The 18,642-nt window shown below is 52.2% G+C and overlaps 2 protein-coding genes across 8 annotated transcripts in view; one reads left to right on the forward strand and one right to left on the reverse strand.

Annotated features, from left to right (window-relative positions):
* The first annotated feature begins 1,373 nt into the window (after positions 1–1,373).
* Positions 1,374–11,708, forward strand: LOC141751556 (ficolin-2-like). The gene is made up of 9 exons (XM_074608578.1): positions 1,374–1,750; positions 2,619–2,732; positions 3,461–3,514; positions 5,116–5,151; positions 6,477–6,512; positions 7,973–8,100; positions 8,490–8,619; positions 9,173–9,307; positions 10,204–11,708. Exons 1-9 carry the CDS (start codon positions 1,672–1,674, stop codon positions 10,449–10,451), a joined length of 960 nt encoding a protein of 319 aa, XP_074464679.1. The 5' UTR covers positions 1,374–1,671; the 3' UTR covers positions 10,452–11,708.
* Positions 11,709–13,936: 2,228 nt separating this feature from the next.
* Positions 13,937–18,642, reverse strand: part of LOC141751828 (dual specificity testis-specific protein kinase 2-like) — a 43,157-nt gene continuing 38,451 nt past the window's right edge. For all 7 annotated transcript variants that reach the window (XM_074609272.1, XM_074609273.1, XM_074609276.1 and 4 more), the window contains exon 9: positions 13,937–17,291. In XM_074609272.1, coding sequence (XP_074465373.1) covers positions 17,190–17,291 — 102 coding nt within the window. In that variant the 3' untranslated portion in view covers positions 13,937–17,189. The remainder of the gene's footprint in view (positions 17,292–18,642) is intronic.

An 18,642-nucleotide genomic window follows, 5' to 3' on the forward strand; every position in this document is an offset into this window, starting at 1 on the left:
AAAAAGCTGGAAACAGCTGATGGCAGCAGCTTTTGCCTCCAGACAGTTGAAACAAGGTATTGCAGCTGTTTCCAGACACAGAGCACAGGGTGCAAGGCACTGGAATGGAGAAGGCTTCTCGGGGTCGGTTCTGGCTCTTCTTCATCTCCACCTGCCCCAGGCGGGCAGCACAGGCTGTACAGACGAGGGAAGAGGGGTGCACAAGTCTCCAGTCACCCTATAGCTGCCCCACACAGACCTCTCCCTTCCGAGCAGCTCAGAGGCACCTGCTCATCCTTTTTCTCTTTCCTTCTGAAAGGCTCAAGGAAGAAGTCCCTCTCGTTTTGGCTCAAGAACTGCACACGCAGCACTTGCCGTGGATGAGATACTTCTTCCCATGTAAAGTGAATCCCAAATTTGAATGCAACCAGTCTGACCACAATCCTTCTCATTTCCCTGCATTTTTTTCAGACGGGGGCAGGAAAGCAAGGTGTGTGTTGCCCTGCCAGAATTAGTTCTCAGGAACAACAACAATCAGAGCATCTACTGAATTATTATGTTATATGCATGCACGTATGAATACGTGTAAGAACACGTACATGAATGTGTGTATGTACGGGCTGTTTGGGGGACACAGAATTTAAGTGACAACCAAATATTTATCTCTCCCCTGCCTCCTCCCATTTGCTTAGCATTAAAGTAGGCTGTCATATATCGTTGGAATTTGGGATGTTAGAGGGACCTCATGATAGAAGGGAATGCTTGGGGAGAGCTATGTTCTGCCTCTGATATCCTGATAGCTGGGAAAGGCTCCAAAAAATCAGTCTCCTCTGAACCAGGATGCAACAATAGGGAGAAAAAAACTTAAACTCTGCCCTCTGCTAAAATTTATAAACTTTACGGGCTCGGTGTCTGACGGTAACATGGGGGTCAAACTCGATGGGTTCGGACCTCTAGTAATGCTGTCACAAATGAGCACGGGAGTGTCACAGGGCAGAGCAACAGCAAAGCTAAGCAGAAATCCTGCTCGCTACTACAACGAACAGGGACCGAGGGAAAAAACGGGTAGGGGAAAAAAAAAGAATCAAACATGCTCTGCCCACCTGACCTTGCCTGGATACACAGAGTTTTAAGTCCGAATCAGTCATGGATCATGTATAAGCTGAAACCTCTCTTTGAAGGGTTGCGAAGCGGTGCTGGGCTGCCCGGCAGGCAGAGCGCCGCAGCGTGAGCCAGCCTCTGCACCTCCTTTCTGCCAGTGGCCTCAGATGACCTTGGGCTTTTCATCTCCCCGTACCTCAGTTTCCCAATCTATACCATAAGCTCTGCTCTTTGTAAAAGGCAGGATGAGGGGAGGTGTCTGCGCTTAGCTACACCTATGTTTTTCCTGCTTCATTTCCTCTAGAAGTACAATATGGGAGAGCAAAGGCATCCAAAATCTGCAGAGGATGGAGGTGAGGCAGCTGGGCATGAACCTTCCCATCAGGCTTGTGGAAAATGGCTTGTCTCGGAAACAGCTTGAGACTCAGCCAGAACCTCGGACCTGAGAGCAGGCAGTGGGCAAGCGCAGAGGTGGAGCTTATGTCGGGATTATTTTGTTAGATATAAAAGGCTCGGATGGGTCAGTGCTAACCACAGCGCCCGGGACGTGGATGAGGGGAGCTGCGCAGAGAGCCGAGAGCGGTGCCGGCCATGGGGAGGGCAGCCCCAACCCTCCTGGCACTGCTCAGCCTAACAGCGACTACTTGTGATGCCCAGGACACCTGTCCAGGTGAGTGGGGCACAAATCCTACTGCCATCCCACTGAGACAGCCCGTAACACAAGGAGCTGGGGGCTGGGGGGTGGGGAGGGGGGGCGGGAGAGGTGGGGAGGAGGATGGACGACACGACAGAATATGATTTTTTTTTTTTCCTTCTCTGCTTTTTTTAATTCAGCTGCAAGTGGGAGGAGGGGGAGGGGGGGGCTGAAGTCTCATCAGCCACTTCACAAAACCGCTGTCTCCAACCAAAGATGGCTCGTCCTCCCCCACTCCCCACTGGGATCTCAAGGAACAGGCTGGCCCATACCAGGTTTTCCATCCTGGTTAAGGGCTCATGGTTCAAGGTTCATGGTGCCTTGGCTCAGTTAGCACAGGATGCAGAGCAATACAAAGGACCAGCCGAGTGCTTGCTGGGTGCCAGGCACGCTGGCAGCCTGGGGACGCTGCACAACACAGCTTTCTGTCTGTATTCCTGGAGAAGGCGATAGGGGCGATTTCAGACAGACTCACTGTCAGGAAATTTAGTAGAACCTTTACTGTCCACTGATCCGCCAGTGTCACTTACTCTGCTGTCAATACCCCCTCAGGGCACCTCTCAGCTTTTGTTTTATTAAGCTACAGTATATTTGTCATGCATGTAACGTCACATACAACAGCTTCCTCTTCCACTGGACTCTCCTGAAGAAAGAGAGGTTCAGTGTCTGGCTCCTGTAATACGTGATATCCTCAATACCATCTGTTAATCCACACAACATCTCCAAAACTCCCACCCTTGTTGCTTTTGCTTGCACTGTTCCTCAACTCCAGAGGGTTTGGCTTCCTCTCCAAGACATTTCAGAGCCCTAATAATCTCCATGAAGACTGTTTTCATTTCCTCAGACGTGAGAATAGTGGGACTTGGTGATGCTGACCGGCTCGCCATTCTCCAAGGATGCCCTGGGATCCCAGGTGCCTCTGGCCCAAAAGGAGAACCAGGTCTCCCAGGAACAAAAGGTAAGGCCCCAAAAGCCAGTGGTGAACGCTGTGATGTGAGGTGGCTTTGTTGCTTTGGGTAGGGTAAGCAAGCTGAGGCTGGAGCAGGCTGGCCTGGCACTGGCTTCTCTGAGCAGCTGGAGAGTGGAAAACACCCCATCTGGAGATCCAGAAGGATGGGATCATATGGAGTCGTCTTTTTTTCCTGAGTCCTGTCACAAGTCTGAAGTGGTCCTGGGCTGTGAGTGTCATCACTCACTTGTTTCTTCTACAGTAAAAACATCCGTTAATTTTCTGAGTCTTTATTGAACAGTCTGGGCGGGAGGGAGACTGCGGCGCTCCTGCACGTCTACCAGGAACAGTTTGGGAACTGTACTGGCACCCCATACCCCAGGAAGCCAGGAAGATGGGGGTCTTCAGGGTTTTCATAGCCAAATCACAGAGAAGGTGAATCACATTAGCAGAGGGAGCAGATCCACTGCAGCAAAATCCATGGGCCGGCTCCAAGATGCGCAAAGCTCAAAGGAATTCATACATGAACTGCAGGTTAGGACTTACACTGGCAGTAGCAGTGTTGTGTAGCTTCAACAGAAGAAAAGAAGTAAAATACATGGCAAGACTGAATCTAATTAACAAAACCCAGCTTCCTTGTTTCTGCGAAATCCAAGGCCCAGCTGCTCGGGCTTCTGTATCATCTCCCCTCGGGTTGGCTTGCAACGTGCGCGTATGAACTGAGTCTTTCCTTGCAGGAGAAATGGGAGCCCAGGGATTGCCCGGGAAAGCAGGACCACCTGGCGCAAAAGGTAATGCATAACATATTCAGCTCTAATCCATAAATCTACCCAAGTTCAGGACATGTACTGGGAGACCGAGTCTACAGAGATGAACTGTAGAGCTGGTCATAGTCCGAGAAACAGCCCTGAAATAGGGTACGCAAAGCAGGATTTGGGGGGATGGATCTTGCATGGGGTGAGTACGAGAAACAGTGTCCTTGAGTGGGACCACATCACAGAGGAAGACACTACTCTTCTTCTCGAAGTTCCCCACTCACCCTTCCCAGCCCCCTAAAATCAGGCCTCTCCCCATTCCCCACTCCTGCCCTAACCTGCCTCCACCATGACAAACCTGCCCAAATGCCCCCCCTCTCTGAGAAGCTTTGGGGTGCTTCGGCCAGGACGTCTGATGCAGAGACACCACGCTGAGTGCTTCCTGCAGCCTCCAGGCCTGGACGTGGCATGAGGAGCCATTTTAGCCCACTTGACCAGAAGGATGGGATCAAACCACCAGGAAACAGCTGGCACAGGGTGAAGCAAGGAATTGGGGGGGGGTGGTTCTTTGAAAAGAGGAAGATGTCTACTGAGAAATCAGCTTTCACTCCATCCAGGCTGTGCTTAAGGTCTTCAGTAGGATCTGCATGCTGCAGGCGTCGAAAAAGCGTCTCTTCTAAAGAAACCAGTTCCCAGCACAAGGTGGCAGCCAGGAACTGAGCACAGGTGCAGTGACCAGCTGGGAAAACAGCCCCTTTACATAGAATTATAGAATGGTTACAGTTGGAAGGGACCTTGAAGATCATCCAGTGCCACCCCCTGCCCTGGGCAGGGACACCTCCCACCAGCCCAGGTTGCTCCAAGCCCCGTCCAACCTGGCCTTGAACCCCTCCAGGGATGGGGCAGCCACAGCTTCTCTGGGCAACCTGGGCCAGGGGCTCACCACCCTCACAGCCAAGAATTTCTTCCTAACATCTAATCTAAATTTCCCCTCTTTCAGTTTGAAACCGCTACCCCTTGTCCTATCGCTACACTCCCTCATAAAGAGTCCCTCCCCATTTCTCTTATGGGTCCCCCTTTAAGTACTGGAAGGGGCTCTAAGGTCTCCCCGGAGCCTTCTCTTCTCCAGGCTGAACACCCCCAGCTCTCTCAGCCTGTCTTCATAGGAGAGGTGCTCCAGCCCTCTGATGCTGAGTTTGTAGCTATTTCCCAGCCCAGCACCCAAGACTTCAGCTGAAACCCCATCAGGAGACGGATGAACCTGCTGAAAAAGCAGCTGTTGCCCCAAATCTCACAGCTGCCTGGCTTTTCACAGAAAGCCCCCACAAAGAGTCACTGAGACAGAGCCGTGAATCCCTCATGCACTCCAACAGATGGACCAGCAGCTCCCTCTCTCCCATGTCCTTGTCCTGTTCTTCCTGCTGTTCCTGAGAGATGTTGCTGATCCAGGGAGCGGCCAGGCTGGGGTGGCAGCACCAGCTGGGACACTCAGCAGAGCACCATGGCTTTGCACCACTTGACAGCCTCTCTTGTACATTTGGGACATAGGGAGGGGTTGGACCAGCCACCTGGGGAGCTACAGTGATTCACTTGGATTGGGTCATTTGTGATGAGCATTTTCCTCTTGCCTTTTGCAGGAGCAGCTGGAGAGCCTGGCTTCCCAGGACCAAAAGGTAAATCATGATGCAGTGAATTTGTCATGTGAGCTGGTTTAGTTAAACTTCTACCCTGTGCTGTTCTGGGAAAACAGACCAGGTGGGAGCAACTATAGAGAAAAAAAGAAAAGTGCCCCACCAGGTTCTGGGTGGGGCTGTTTGGTGACAGTTGTGCCCTAGCGCAGGCTCAGCCCCCGGCGTGGGTGGTGTGAGCAGCCCCACTGGCAAATCGGCTGTTCGGCAACAGGAGCTGCCCCCAGCTTGGGTGCCTGACGCTGCCGCCCAGCACCGTCAGCTACAGAAACTGCAGCACTTCACACGCCCCAGCCCAAGGGACCAGCCAGATTCGGGCAGAGCTCTGAGCTTCCCAGGCTATGGCAAAAGGCAAGGGCTTGGCTGAAGCTCAGTCACTGCTAGTGCCAGAGGTCTCTCTACCAGCGCTAGCAGCAGAGGGAAAACATGCATCCTGCACGCGAGGACCACGGGCACCCATCGCTGAACATGGTCTGCACTGCGCCTTCCCTCACTGGAGCTTGGCTTGTAATAGCTGGGGGCCAAGTGCTGCTGGTCTGGCGGCCAAGTTCAGTGCACTTGCTCCAGCTGCCACAGCTGCTCCCAAACCACTGACTAAAGCCCTCTGCCAGCAGCAACCATTCCCTCCTGGGGCTTTTGACCCTGCCTTCCCATGGGCGCGGTTCCTCCTCCGTTCCCCACCCACCTGCTTCTGTCCCATGTGTCCCAGCCCAATGGGATTCACTGGTGCAACATGTTGGTACCCAACTCCGTGGGCAGAGCAGCCAGGTCCAACAGAGACACATCTGTCAGCCTTGCCATTTGGACCTCCCAGCCCCAAATCAGATGTCAGGGGAAAATATATCATGCTGGGTCCAACAGCCTAAGAGAGGCAAGGCTGCTACTCCTTGTGCATCTATAATGTGTTCCACCCCCTGGCAGCCACCTCGTGTGACTGCTAGGTGACCTGTAGAGCTGCTCCCAGTGACTGAGGATGCTGGGTATCACTGCTGTAATTACAGGAGTCTGTGACTTGGGTTCCCACCTGCACTTGTCGCTCTGTGCAGATGTGCCTTTGATGGGCTGGTGGGTCTCCTCTGGTGGACCTGGGAGCAGCCAGGGCAGGACGTATATTGAGTTTCTACTCCTGCCTGGTTTCTCTGTGCCTCTGTTGTGGGCGCAGATGAACTAAACACTTCCCTTAACGTCACGGCCGTTCACCAGTGCAGCAGGATTTGTCTTGAGGAGCAATGATGCCAAGTGCTGGCGGGAGGGGGAGGGGGCGGGGTGTGGAAGGTGAAGAGCAATTGATGGTGTTGTTTGTTCAACAGGAATGAAAGGAGAGCCTGGATTTCCAGAAACATGGGGTGAGTTTCCTCCTAGGTCCTTCATGACACCATTGGCTTTGCAGAGCAGGTGGTGGTGGACTCCCTGCACCAGAAGTCAGGACAGACCAGCAATAAAAACAAATTCAGAGTGACACTGAAAGACGGAGTAAGGAAATACCACTGTTAACCCATTTGCTTCTCACAGCCACATGCAGCTTCTGTGTGTCTACTATGTAATCCAGACCTGCCAGGAAAGTCATCTCCTCTGAGCATTACTCGAGTCGCCTGTCCTCTGTGTGTCCTGGAGGAGGTCTGTCTTAGTTTTTGAGAGCCTCAGTGTCCTGGTTGCCAAGATGAAACAACTAGAAACATCTCTATAGGCATACTGGTACTTCAAAGGCAGTTACACCACCACGCTTGCTGTGGCATGTTCAATAGACACAGAGTCCACATGTGTCATTGTTGTGTCAGATTAACTTAATCATTAAAAAAAAAAAACGAAAGAAAGAAAACAAACAAGCTTCAGTTGGCCCATCTGTCTCCATGAGCTAAAGCCAAAGCAGAGCTACAACCTGCTCTGGCTCCACACGGAAGCCGTAGGGCCACAGCCACGTGCAGAGGCTTGGGCAGATCAGAGCTGCTGTAACACCTGAAAAAGAGAGACTGGGATAGCACTGAACTGGCCCCTTGCTGCCCCAGGCACTCCTCTGCCCTTTTATGTAAAAACATTTGGCTAATAAAGAACAGGCCAAGTCCAGGACCATCCCTCCATTAGGAAGGATACCCATGCCCACAAGACAGCCTGGTACAGCTGCACGTCCGTTCATCAAATACAGCACACAAGGACACCTGCACCACCAGCACCACCGTCTCAGGTCATCTCCCAGGGCTCTTCCCTGTCAAAGCCACAGACACACCTATAAGCTGGGATGTCTAATAGGGACCATTCCAGTCAAGCCTTCGGCATCTGTGAATCTGAGCTTTTGTCATCAGGTGTGGTTTTGGGGACTAAAAAAAAAAATGTATACATAATATATATGTGTATGTTCAAAAGTACCGTCTGTCCAATCCACTGAGGATGATCTGAACGCTGTTTTCTGTGTTACGGGTATGTGTTTTTCTGGTCACCACTCCATTGCTGCCAAGTACGCCCACACACACTCCGTGTCCTCCATAAGTACCTGAGCCTGGACGAATTCCTGGATCGTGAGTTTTTCATCCCACTCAGAGCAACTCCATCACTCAGATCCCCAAAGGAGTTGTTGCAGATGAGAGGAGTCTGAGCATCTTAGACCATCTCTCAGGTGTCCATCTCCCCTGCGACATACGGAATCAGAAACCACAGCGGGGTTTGGTTCCCAGTTGCGCCAGAGTCCTGCAGTGCAAAGAGCCATCTGGGAGGCTGAAGGGGTCAAAGCCTCCAGCTTAGGGCATGAGGCTGATGTGCAGTGAGCATCTTATAACTCCTTCTGCTTGATCTCTTTCCCTGATTTGCACAGAAGCCAGGAATTGCCAAGAGCTGTTGGGTAAAGGAAAGATCCTGAGTGGCTGGTATACCATCTACCCCCAAGGCTGCAACACCACCACCGTCTTCTGCGACATGGACACAGATGGCGGAGGATGGATTGTGAGTAACATGAGGTTTCTATGTCCCTATAGAGATTTTTACTAAGGCTGCAAAGGATTGCACCAAAATAGAAACAAAAAGGGAGGAAAACACACACGGAGGGGACAGCTGAGGTTCACATCAGTAAGGGTGGATGATGGGTGCAGGGGATTCTCCCGGGAGATGTCTCTGCGAGCAGGCTGAGCACCACATACCCACTCCCAAATAATTTCCTTCTTATTTCCAAGGGCAGGTGGAGGAGATCTGTAAGCGAGGGATTCCCCTGGGGTTTGGTCCCCAGAGACCCGCGGGTGCCGCAGGGGGAGCGTGCTTCAGGGGGCTGTGCCACCCGGGCACTGCAGATGCTTTCAGGGGGGAGCTGGCGGGGCTGAGGCTCTCCTTTCCTGCAGGTTTTCCAAAGGCGCTGGGATGGGTCAGTGAACTTCTTGCGAGACTGGGACTCATACAAACGAGGCTTTGGCAACCAGCTGACAGAGTTCTGGCTGGGGAATGACAACATCCACCTCCTCACCTCACTGGGTAAGGTCTGCCTCCGTCCCGTGCTGGGGCCCTGAGAGTCCGACCCCTGTGCCACACTTGGTCATTAAAGGATGCTGAACCTCTCACAACCGTCTGAGGCCCCAACAGTTAATCCTAAACAGCATGCAGGCTCTTGCAGCCCACTGCACACAGGGAATTGCACTCTAAAAAAGGGAAATCTAGAAGCCACAGAAGATGATGAGCTGGCTGTGACCTACCCTGGAGATAGGCCAACACATCTTCCTACTAGGACTGGTTGTGATGGCAGACACCTTGTCCACACGCAGGCTTGGAGTCAGAGTTGTGTGCAGGACTCCTGGGCGTGTAGCTCTCAGTGCCTATGAACGCCCAACACCATGATCAGAAAAGGTGCTTCACAAGAAAGCCATCAAAGGTACAGGAGGTTCTGCAGGAATTTCAAACAAATCATAACCTCTCTAGTAGTGGAAGCTCCTCTCAAGTTAGCTCAGGGCTCCTTAAACCCTCCATCCTAAAATCCAGGTGTGTATTTACCATCAGCCCTGCACCACCACTTGTCAACCTTCTCTTCTAGGACCCTGTGAACTCCGCATTGACTTGAGAGACTTTGAAAACAACTACTACTTTGCCAAGTACGCTTCCTTCAGAATTTTAGGAGAGTCTGAGAAATATAAACTGGTTCTAGGAGACTTCCTTGGTGGAAATGCTGGTAAGTTAGCAGCAGCTCACTGGGAAAGGCTGCTGTCTAGAGCATTTCAGAAGCATTCAGCATTTTTAATGAAGAGCTGTATCACGCAAACTCTTTGTACCATCTACATTTTTGGTCAAGTTTTTTAAAAATGTGAGTAAGATGAAGTTCCATTACTCCCATGAGCAAACATGGTACCCCAGGTGCTGAGTGACCTCTGGTGCAGGGAAGGACAGGGACACCTGTCACCCACAGAGTGTGACCCAGAGCATTACCTACAGGCCCAGTCATATGTTTTAGCAGCAAATGTGGAGTCTGGTCTTGAGCAGCACCTCATCCCACATAACCTTCCCAACAGCTCTGCAGCAGCTGGGCAAAGTTCTTCTTTCAGTTCTTTGGAATGAAATATTTGCCCGTGAGGTTTGGCATTTCCAGGGCTGGGGTGCTGTTCAATACCTGCAGCATCAGCACTGCGTCCTCTTAATGCCTGATGTTTTGTTTTTCCTTAAAAAGCGAACAAATCCTCTGCAAAATTCAGTACCCCTCTCGCAGGAATGAGTGAAACCAACACCTGAGACAGCAGGGCTCTGGCTTTACGTGTTTATGTTTATGCACGCGGCAACTCTGTCTGATAGTCCAGACCTTGGTATGTCTGCAGAGAATCTGAGTGGTGAAAGAGCAGAATCTGGCCCATTTGATTCACAGGCATAGATAAGTTCTCCGTGTGTTTTAGCAGAGATCAGGATACTCTTTTTCTCCAGGACCAAGGAGGAAACCTGGGCAACCCAGAGAACAGCAGGATTTATAAAATCTGCCCTGCATCCAGCAAGGCCCAGTGATGCCCTGCAGTGCTGCAGACACCTTAGGTTCCCTTTTGTGCTCTCCCTTGCAGTAACTGTGAACTGTACTCCCTGCAGGAGACTCCTTATCATACCACAAGGACATGCCATTTTCAACAACAGACCAGGACAACGACATGAGCTCCTTTAACTGCGCCACAGAATACAAGGGAGCGTGGTGGTACAACGACTGCCATTACTCCAACCTGAATGGCATGTACTGGCCGGGCGTTCACGGGAGTTATGCTGATGGCATAAACTGGAAGACGGGCAAAGAATACCATTACTCCCATAAGCGAACGGAAATGAAATTCAGGCCAGTTTAACACGGCAAGCGGGTGCCTGACTAGCACCAACAGGTGCCACTCAACAGCCAAGAGAAGACACAAAACATAACGTTGTTTGAGGGCAAAATTGGACTAGCAAGGATATTACAGGTTGTGCCTTCAGCCTAGAGCAGACTTTTAGAGACCAGAAGAGATCAGTGCTGGTTTGAGGTCCTGTAAACACCAGACTGTCACCCTGGACTATCTCCAGCAGGGCCACAGATGCCGACTGAGCCTGAGCATCTAAATCTTTGATTTAAAGACCAAGTGATGGTGAGGCTACTGCTCAATAGCTCTCAATATTATTACACTAAATGGTAATTACTGGTAATTTTCAGTCTAATCCACATATGTGAAGCCTCCAGTGTTCTTGCAGCCTCTTTTTCCATTGGACCCAAGAGCCATCTGAAAGGCAGTGAATTCCCAACCCCCTCACTCTCCCTGCAGGCTGTGATGGAGCCACGATGTAGACAAGCTTGGAAAGGACTGAACTTCCAGCACAGGGCTGTAAGCACTGCCACCTCGGAGTGGACTCCACCTTCCCTCCCTGCTTCCTCACACAACATGTGCTCCAGGACCTCGGGTGGGACCTCAGCTCCTGAAACCACAGTAGCGTTGCTCGGCACTTCCCACCACAACACAGCTGCAGCTGGGACCACAGCCAGCTTCAGCCACTCCTCCAGGGCACGTTCCGAGATCTCATTCTTTAGCCGCTGTGGACCAAGACCCAGATACAAAACAGTCTGTGCAGCAACATGTGTGGTCCCAAGACACTACAGTAGTCCCAAGTCAAGCCTTGCACGAGTGGACATCATGTAAATTGCCAGTGGGTATCAGTATCTTCCATTTCACCTTGTTTCCAGTAGCATGTGAAGATGGGCTATCTGCTGGCGGACGGAGGCAGTTCACCCAGTTTGTGTGATGTTTTATTTGACTATTAGCAGAACTAGCTAAAGGGTCTCTTCCAGGACTCCTGCTTCCAGACTTCCCCACAGCTGATGCAGGGGAGGAGAGCCTACTGCTAACTCCTCACTGCAGGGACACCCCAGAGTTAGTGGAAGTAGAATATTTATTTGTGTTATGTTCCTAGCGGTCCCGGGTTTATCACGTTATTTATTGCTCAGCTGTGTACAGCTCCAGCCCTACAACACTGAATCCAAACCATGTGGGTGAGAAGAGCAAAGAGGTGACTCACCCAGCACAACACAGCGGGTCAATGGTGTGCTAAGAAATAAATCTGAGGTTTTGCATCTTCCTATTCACTAGGTCCTGTCCCTGCTCACTTCTCCTTTTCAGGTACATGAGAAAGCGTGTGCCTGAGCAGAGAAGCACACACCGAAAGTCCCATAGTCATTTCCCCATCTCCAGGAGCTCTGTTTTGTTTTTCTCCCACTCCCAGTCAGATTGATGTGCCCTCAGCAGGAGCAGGAGCGGGGAGCAAGGTCCCACAGCGTCCAGCTGTGTCTCACCCCACCAGAGAGGCCCAAGGTGCTGCCACAGACTCTTTTGCAGAACCACAGAACCGTCTGCAGAGATGTTTGAGCTGGTGCTGACACCCTTAGCTTTAACCTGGCTAGAAGTGCTGGATCGCCTTTTTCTGCTCCCCTCTATCTTCTCCTCTTACTACACAGAAACCTCCACCATTTGAATGTCATCTGTGAAGGACACCAATGTTAGAGCGATTAAGAGCACACCAAGAACAGTTTACCCAACCCCATCTAGTCAATATTCCCAGACTGCCATCTGACTCCATAGAGGAAATATTCAGGTATGACAAGCCACCACCAGTGCTAGGTGAGGCGGTTTGGACCTGGCTGCAGAGTGAAATTCTCCTGCATCCCCCTCAGCTGGTGCAGTGAGCCATGGGCTGGCACTGCCTCCCCTCCAGCATGAGCCCCAAACACTGCAAAACAGAAAAATGCTCCCTGTGCTGGTACAGGCACATGGGGGAGAGGGTCATTGGGGCTGATGGTCCATCCCAGGCACTATGCTTGCAGCAATCACAGAGGGGGCTTGCACTGACTCCCCCCAGGAAGGACTGAACCACTCGAGCCAGGATCCAGTGCCCTAGTTACAGATACATACCACCAGCCTGGAGCTCCCACCTCTCCTCAGCAGAAGGGTTCCCACTCCTCCATCAGCCCACGCTCCTGACCACTGGGGGAAAAGGCAGGGAACAGGCTTGAGATGTTCTAAAGGAATATGCTCCCCAAACTGCCAGGATACCGTCCAGTCCCTCCTGCTTTCCATCCTCTTGCCAAGGGTCCCCAGAAGAAAAGCAGGATAGCCACAGTCCATCTGTGACTGCTCATCTCAGGGCTTTTTCTGTGTCCTGGAAAGCTCAAGGATCAGGTTTGCATTTTGTGTCTGAAAACCCTCTTCTGCTCATTAGTGGATCTGGAAAGGGACAACCTTGAAGGCTACAAATGACAACATCCCTGGAGCTTCTCTAGACATTTCCCTTGCTGCAAATAATGACAAGTGAGGCTGGGGAGTCACCAGAGGAGTAGAGTGGGCCAGGCTATGGGGTGTGGGGAGAGGACCTGGTTTCTGCCATGTCAGGGAGCCTGGAGAAGAGGCTGGAAGCATCTCTGATGGCTTGTTGGTGCACAGCCATCTGAAAGCAAAAGCGGCCCTCCTAGTCCTCTCAGGCCCCACCCAGACCAACCTCCTGGACAGACCAGGGCTGCCTCCAGCAATACCCTCCTGCATTGTCTGGGACATGGGAAGACCCAGCATTCCAAACCATTGATGGGATTACTGACAGCCTCCAAGGGCTGCATAGATGCTCTTTCCAGGGAGAAACACGGCACTTTGGGCACATGCAAGTGCCCGGAGATTTCACAGCTGTAAATCTGAAAGCTGACTGACTTTAAGAAACTGGACTTTAGAAGGAAAGCTCTTCTTCCTACCTAACGCTGATGGCTATCATGCGAGGAGCTCAGAGAAATGAGCTTCAGCACTGCTCTATGATTTGTGTTTGGATGCAGCAGACCCAGTAGTCCTGGCATAGCGAACACCTTCCTCCAATTTTCCGAGGTGTCCTTGTGAGAGGGTTGCATCCGGTGAGTAACTAATGCCGTGTATGAACAAGCATAAAAGAAGCTGCAGCTGAGGAAGGGAAATCATTTCACTGTGGTTTGGTCCTTTTGGCTTATTGTCTGCTGGGGTGGAAAAGATGAATCCAACACCCTTTACACAATGCTTGTGCTGCTGCTGTTACCTTGTGCCTGGCCAACAGATGTGAAGGGGTTACTTAAGACACCAGCTGACCCTGCCACAAACCGAGGGCGCCGGGCAGCAATGGCCTCAAAATGCCACTCTCGCATAGGTAATACTCTTTTGTAAATGACTTTTAACTAAAGGCTTATCATGCCAGCTATGCTGACAGAGCACGAAGCTGTTCACTTAGTTGTGTTTGGAAACGCGGCATTTCAGCAGCACCACTCAGCAGACCCAGGATGATGAAACACAGCAGCCAGGGCTGACGTGGAAAAGAACCACTAGACTTTATTCCCAAATGGCATTTATAAAAACAAACAAAGACACACACATAATGGAGGATACGGGAATGCATGGCCTGTGGGATGCAGCATGGCCAGGTCCGTGCCATCAGCACCTGTGGCAGGCAGCCAACAGCGGGAAGAGAGGCAGAGGAGGCAGTTTCGGGTCAGGTCCAGCAACAGCGAGGCTGCTGCGCTGCCCAGACCCTCCACCCACCATCACAGTTGCTTCAGTTAAGAGCCAGGACTCCGAGACATGAAATTCAACCACTGACCTGGACTTTGCATCAGACCGGCATGGGGGAGACAGGCACTGCGCTCCCAGCACAGGGGCTCGTACCTGGAGGGCATCTCAGCAGGTTTTCCATGCTCACTTCTCCCTCCAGCTCTGACCAGTGAAGAGAAACTCTTGGTCCAAGAGATGCACCAGTCTGCAGACTCCCCACATCGGCTTTTCTAGTCCATATGGTGCCTGCAGACACTCTCAGTCCCACCTGCCACTGCAGCAGGCACCAAAGGACCTGTTATCGTTCAGTCACCTGAGAGCCAGCATGGGGCCTCACCATGAGAGTGGATGGGTTGCATGGCAAGCCCAGAAGAAACACAGTTCTGATCCACTGCAGCTCAGATCATGCTGGCTAATGTTATCCCCTGTGCAGAAAATATCCACCATCACCACCGTGGATCTGTTTAATCTTTGAGCTCCTTACCCCTGAGCAGATAAATAAACCCAAAAGATCTTCCTCCATACCTCAGCATCACCAAAGGATACACAACTCCATGTGCCTTTTCTACTGTGTCCTAGACGCAGTTGCTCTGTTGTTGCTCAGCAGGTTGTATGGCTGGAGGAAGCATCAGCCCAGTCTGCGGTAGGGCACCACCGGCACCAAGCCTTGCTTGTCCTGGGAAGGGGCTGGCCAGCAGCGGAGCCACCCTGCAGGGAAGTGCCCCTGGAACAAGACACCTTCACCCCGTAACAGGCCATTTCAGGGATCGGTATGTTTAGGGATCTTCCTCTGTATCTTCCCCCTCTTGTGCAGGAGGGGCAGAGGAAGAACAGACTTCAGCTTGGCAGACCAGGCAGCATGAGGAAGGCTAGGGAAAGGCTTTGTGGGACTGAGCCAAGGTGGACAGCTATCCATCATCCACAGTGGCCTTTGGAAAAGGCTGTGTGTCCTTAATGCTTTGGGTGTTAGGACATACTGTTGGATTCCTCATTCTCAAGCCTATTCCTCTATGGAATAGGGAGCCTCGGAAGCCTTAGGGGGTTGCAGTTAGCTCCTCAGGTCCATCTCCTCGTAGACAAATATACACCCTGTGATTTTCATCCAACACATTGCTGTGATGCTGGTGGTGGGTTGTTCTCACTGAAGACACACACACATGTACATCAGCGCTGCTTGCACTGCTGTTGCAGTCCATTTCACTTCACTGGTCTGAAGTCCCCAAACTGCTACAGGACAAAAAGTGGCCATTCTCCCCCTCCAGGTTGAAAAGCCTCCCTTAGTTTCAGTATTCTACTTCTCGAGGCTTTGCTTCCCCCCCACTGGCAGTATCCAGCTGGGATGAAGGTATTTGCTGGGCAGCTTACTGTTGAGCAGGAGGTTTCTTGTGCAAATAAGTTAGTAGCCCACAAAAGCAAAATGGCACCTCCAGGAAACGAGGAGCTGCAGATGCCCCCTGGAGATGTGGCTGAGCTGGTGACCCTGGTGCCATTCACTGCATTCCATGCCAGCTCCCAATTCCTTATGATCCCTGGTGAAAATGCACCATGGTCCTCCACTTTGTCCCAGCACACCACTGACACTCCCTTCTGCGGGCACCATGGCACAGACCTTGGGCTATATATGACACCAAAGCCAGCTCCAAGAGCTTGAGATGAGGGCCCCAGGTAGGTCTACCACTATGTGGGAGAACAGCCTTCAAGCTGTAGGTTGAAGGCCCATTGCGCTAAGCACTGTACAAATACTTTTTGGTGGACACATGAATGATCCTTGCTCCAAGAGCTTACAATCCACAGGAACAGAGACACAGCTCCACCACTATACAGACATTACACCTATTTACACCCACAAACATTTTAGTCCCAGCAGAACACTTCTTTCAGAACAGTGGCCCAGCAATCAGCTGATCTGAGGGCAGGGACTCGACCGCTCATCTCTTTCTCTTGATTTGCAATGCCAGACCATTTCTAGCTGTTATTCTTGCCGCTTCTGGTTTGGATCTGCAGCCCCAGCACCCTCTGGCCCACAGAAGAAAACATGGCGTCAAAACAAAGTCCTTTCCCGGCTGCACGAGCCCTGGGGCCTGCGAGGGTGTCCCACATCACCAAGGAGGCAACGGGTGCTGGGCTGGGCAGAGAAACGGGCGAGATGCTGGATGATGTTCTCCCCCCATTTTGGCCTCACAAGCTGTTGGCACTGTGCTCATCGCCGTGTTTGCAGCAGGACGAGAAGGGGGCAGGCAGACCCCTCCATGTCTGAGTCCCAGTCGAGGGCAGCAGAGAGAAATCCAGACTGCTGCGATGCTGGGACTTGTGTCTGACAAAGCTCTTCTGAGAGGAGATATTAGCTGGTTAGTTCATATCTCGATAAGGCACACCCTCCCCATCGCCTCGGACGGTTGCAGGTCAGCACCCCGTGGGTGACCCGAGCTGACTCTCCAAAACCTCGCCAGATGCCTCCGTGCCTGCGTGCACCCCGAGCGCGATGCCAGGAGACCCAGCCAGGGACATTACAGATCATACCCGTTCCTGCAGGGCTGCCGGATGGGTGCGTTAAGGCTTTGAAATATAAGGCGACTCCGAAGCTCACAAAGCCCCTCTCCTTCACACCGCACAGACCCCTGCCCCCGGGGGGTGACTCCCCAAGGCCATGGGTCCCGGGGAAGCAGGAGAGGATGATGTTTCTGTCGGGGATTTGGAAAGCATCCTCAAGGGAATTCAGGTCCCTCCAGGATCATTTGCTTTTGACAAGCAAACAGGCAAGGCTGCTCGGTGTCCTAGTTACATCTGTTAAAAACCTTAGCTAGGAAAAATATACCCTTGGTAAGTCCTTTCTCCATTTTTAACCATGTTTTCCATCCAAGAAATTAGAGACCAAGACTATGATTAAATAAACACCAGCGCATCACTTAGCTCTTCCCTTTGCCACCTTCCTTCTTCACTCCTGACCCCCCAGACAGTTCATTTACAGTTTGAGTGATTCTCTGCCAAGCCTCACAGGAGGCAGGCAGCTCAGCCTGAAAGCTGATTGTCCCTCCTAGGCTCCAGTCGCTCCGCGACATCCTCCAACTCATCCAGGATTTCGGAGAAAGATGGCCTCTTAAGTGCTTCCACCTGGAATGAGAAGGGAAAGCTGAAGAGGACGCCCTGGGACAGGAGGCGGTTGCTCTGCAGCAGCTCTGCCAGGTCCCCCAAGTCTGGGCAATGGCATCCATCTACCACTAGCCCTGGTGTGGGTCACAAGCCTGGTGGTGGAGCCTTCTGGCATCACCCAGCACCTGGTGACCCAGCCCCGGGCTGCTGCGAACGAGCAGCTGCAGGACAGGTCCCACGGCGCGGGGCGCAGCTCAAGCAAAGGCAGTGAGACGCTGGAAACCAGCCTGACACACCCCGGCCTGGGCAGGGGGTGGGAACTGCTCGCTCCGAAGCCCACCCAAACGGTGCAGAGGCGGGCGGTCTGCAGGAAAGGCTGCAGGTTGGTATCAGGAGGGAGATGTATCATTCCCTGAACTTTTTTGTGACACTCAGGACCTGTCTTGTCTCCCTGATGCGGCTCGCCCTCAGTGGGCTGTGATCCCCCAGCCTTCCCAGTGTCACCGGGGTGTACCCAAAGTGAGGAACATGGCCCGGGGCACCCCCATCCCGCAGCCCCACCATGCCGTCCTGGGACTGTCCTTTGTGTGTGCCCCCGCAATGCCAGCCTGGGGAGCTGCGCCAGAAACTTCCCAAACCTGCACATCACACAAGGGCAGAGAAGAACAGCCCCAAGGGGCATTTCGGGCAGAAGCACTAGGAAGCTGCCCGTCAGAGGTACAAGATCTGAATATACATAAAATCTAAGCCAGTTGCTGACGTGAATCACTCCTCTGATTCAGGACAAGTTATTCAGGACCCATGCAAGGATCTACTTCCATTTGCTGCCTTGAGCTCCTAGCAATTAGGTGCATTACGATCACCCAGATTCTCTGCTCTCTCCCCGATTACCACCTTTGTCTTTCTGTTCCTTTCAGAGACTAACTTGAGTCCTCGCTTTCTCTCTGCTTTGCCTCCTGAAGTTTTGGGCAGCATGTGCGGGCCCCCCAGCTTTCACCATCACCTTTTATGCCAAAGCAAGAAAGGCTGGAGAACTATGCTCCGACATCTACCACACCAGGGCTGGTAGGAGCGAGGCAGCGCCCTCCAGAGAGGATCAGCCGGGTGCCTCTGCCTGCAGCCTGGCTTAAGGAGGGACCGGCCACCATCACCACCCTGCTTCCCACTCTGCGGTCAACGTGCAAGGGAACAGACAGGACCATGGGATGTTTTGGGGTGTAATACACAAACTAAACACTTCTCCTAGGGGCAAAACCGCACAGTGGATGAAAGCATCCTAGTGACCCGGGAAGATCTCATCACTTCACAGCTCAAGTGGTAGAGCCCTGTGTGCTAGCGCTGAGAACGGTAGGTTCGAGCTCTCCAGGGTTCA

Source organism: Larus michahellis, chromosome 15, assembly GCF_964199755.1.
Source record: "Larus michahellis chromosome 15, bLarMic1.1, whole genome shotgun sequence".
Taxonomy (NCBI): Eukaryota; Metazoa; Chordata; class Aves; order Charadriiformes; family Laridae; genus Larus; species Larus michahellis.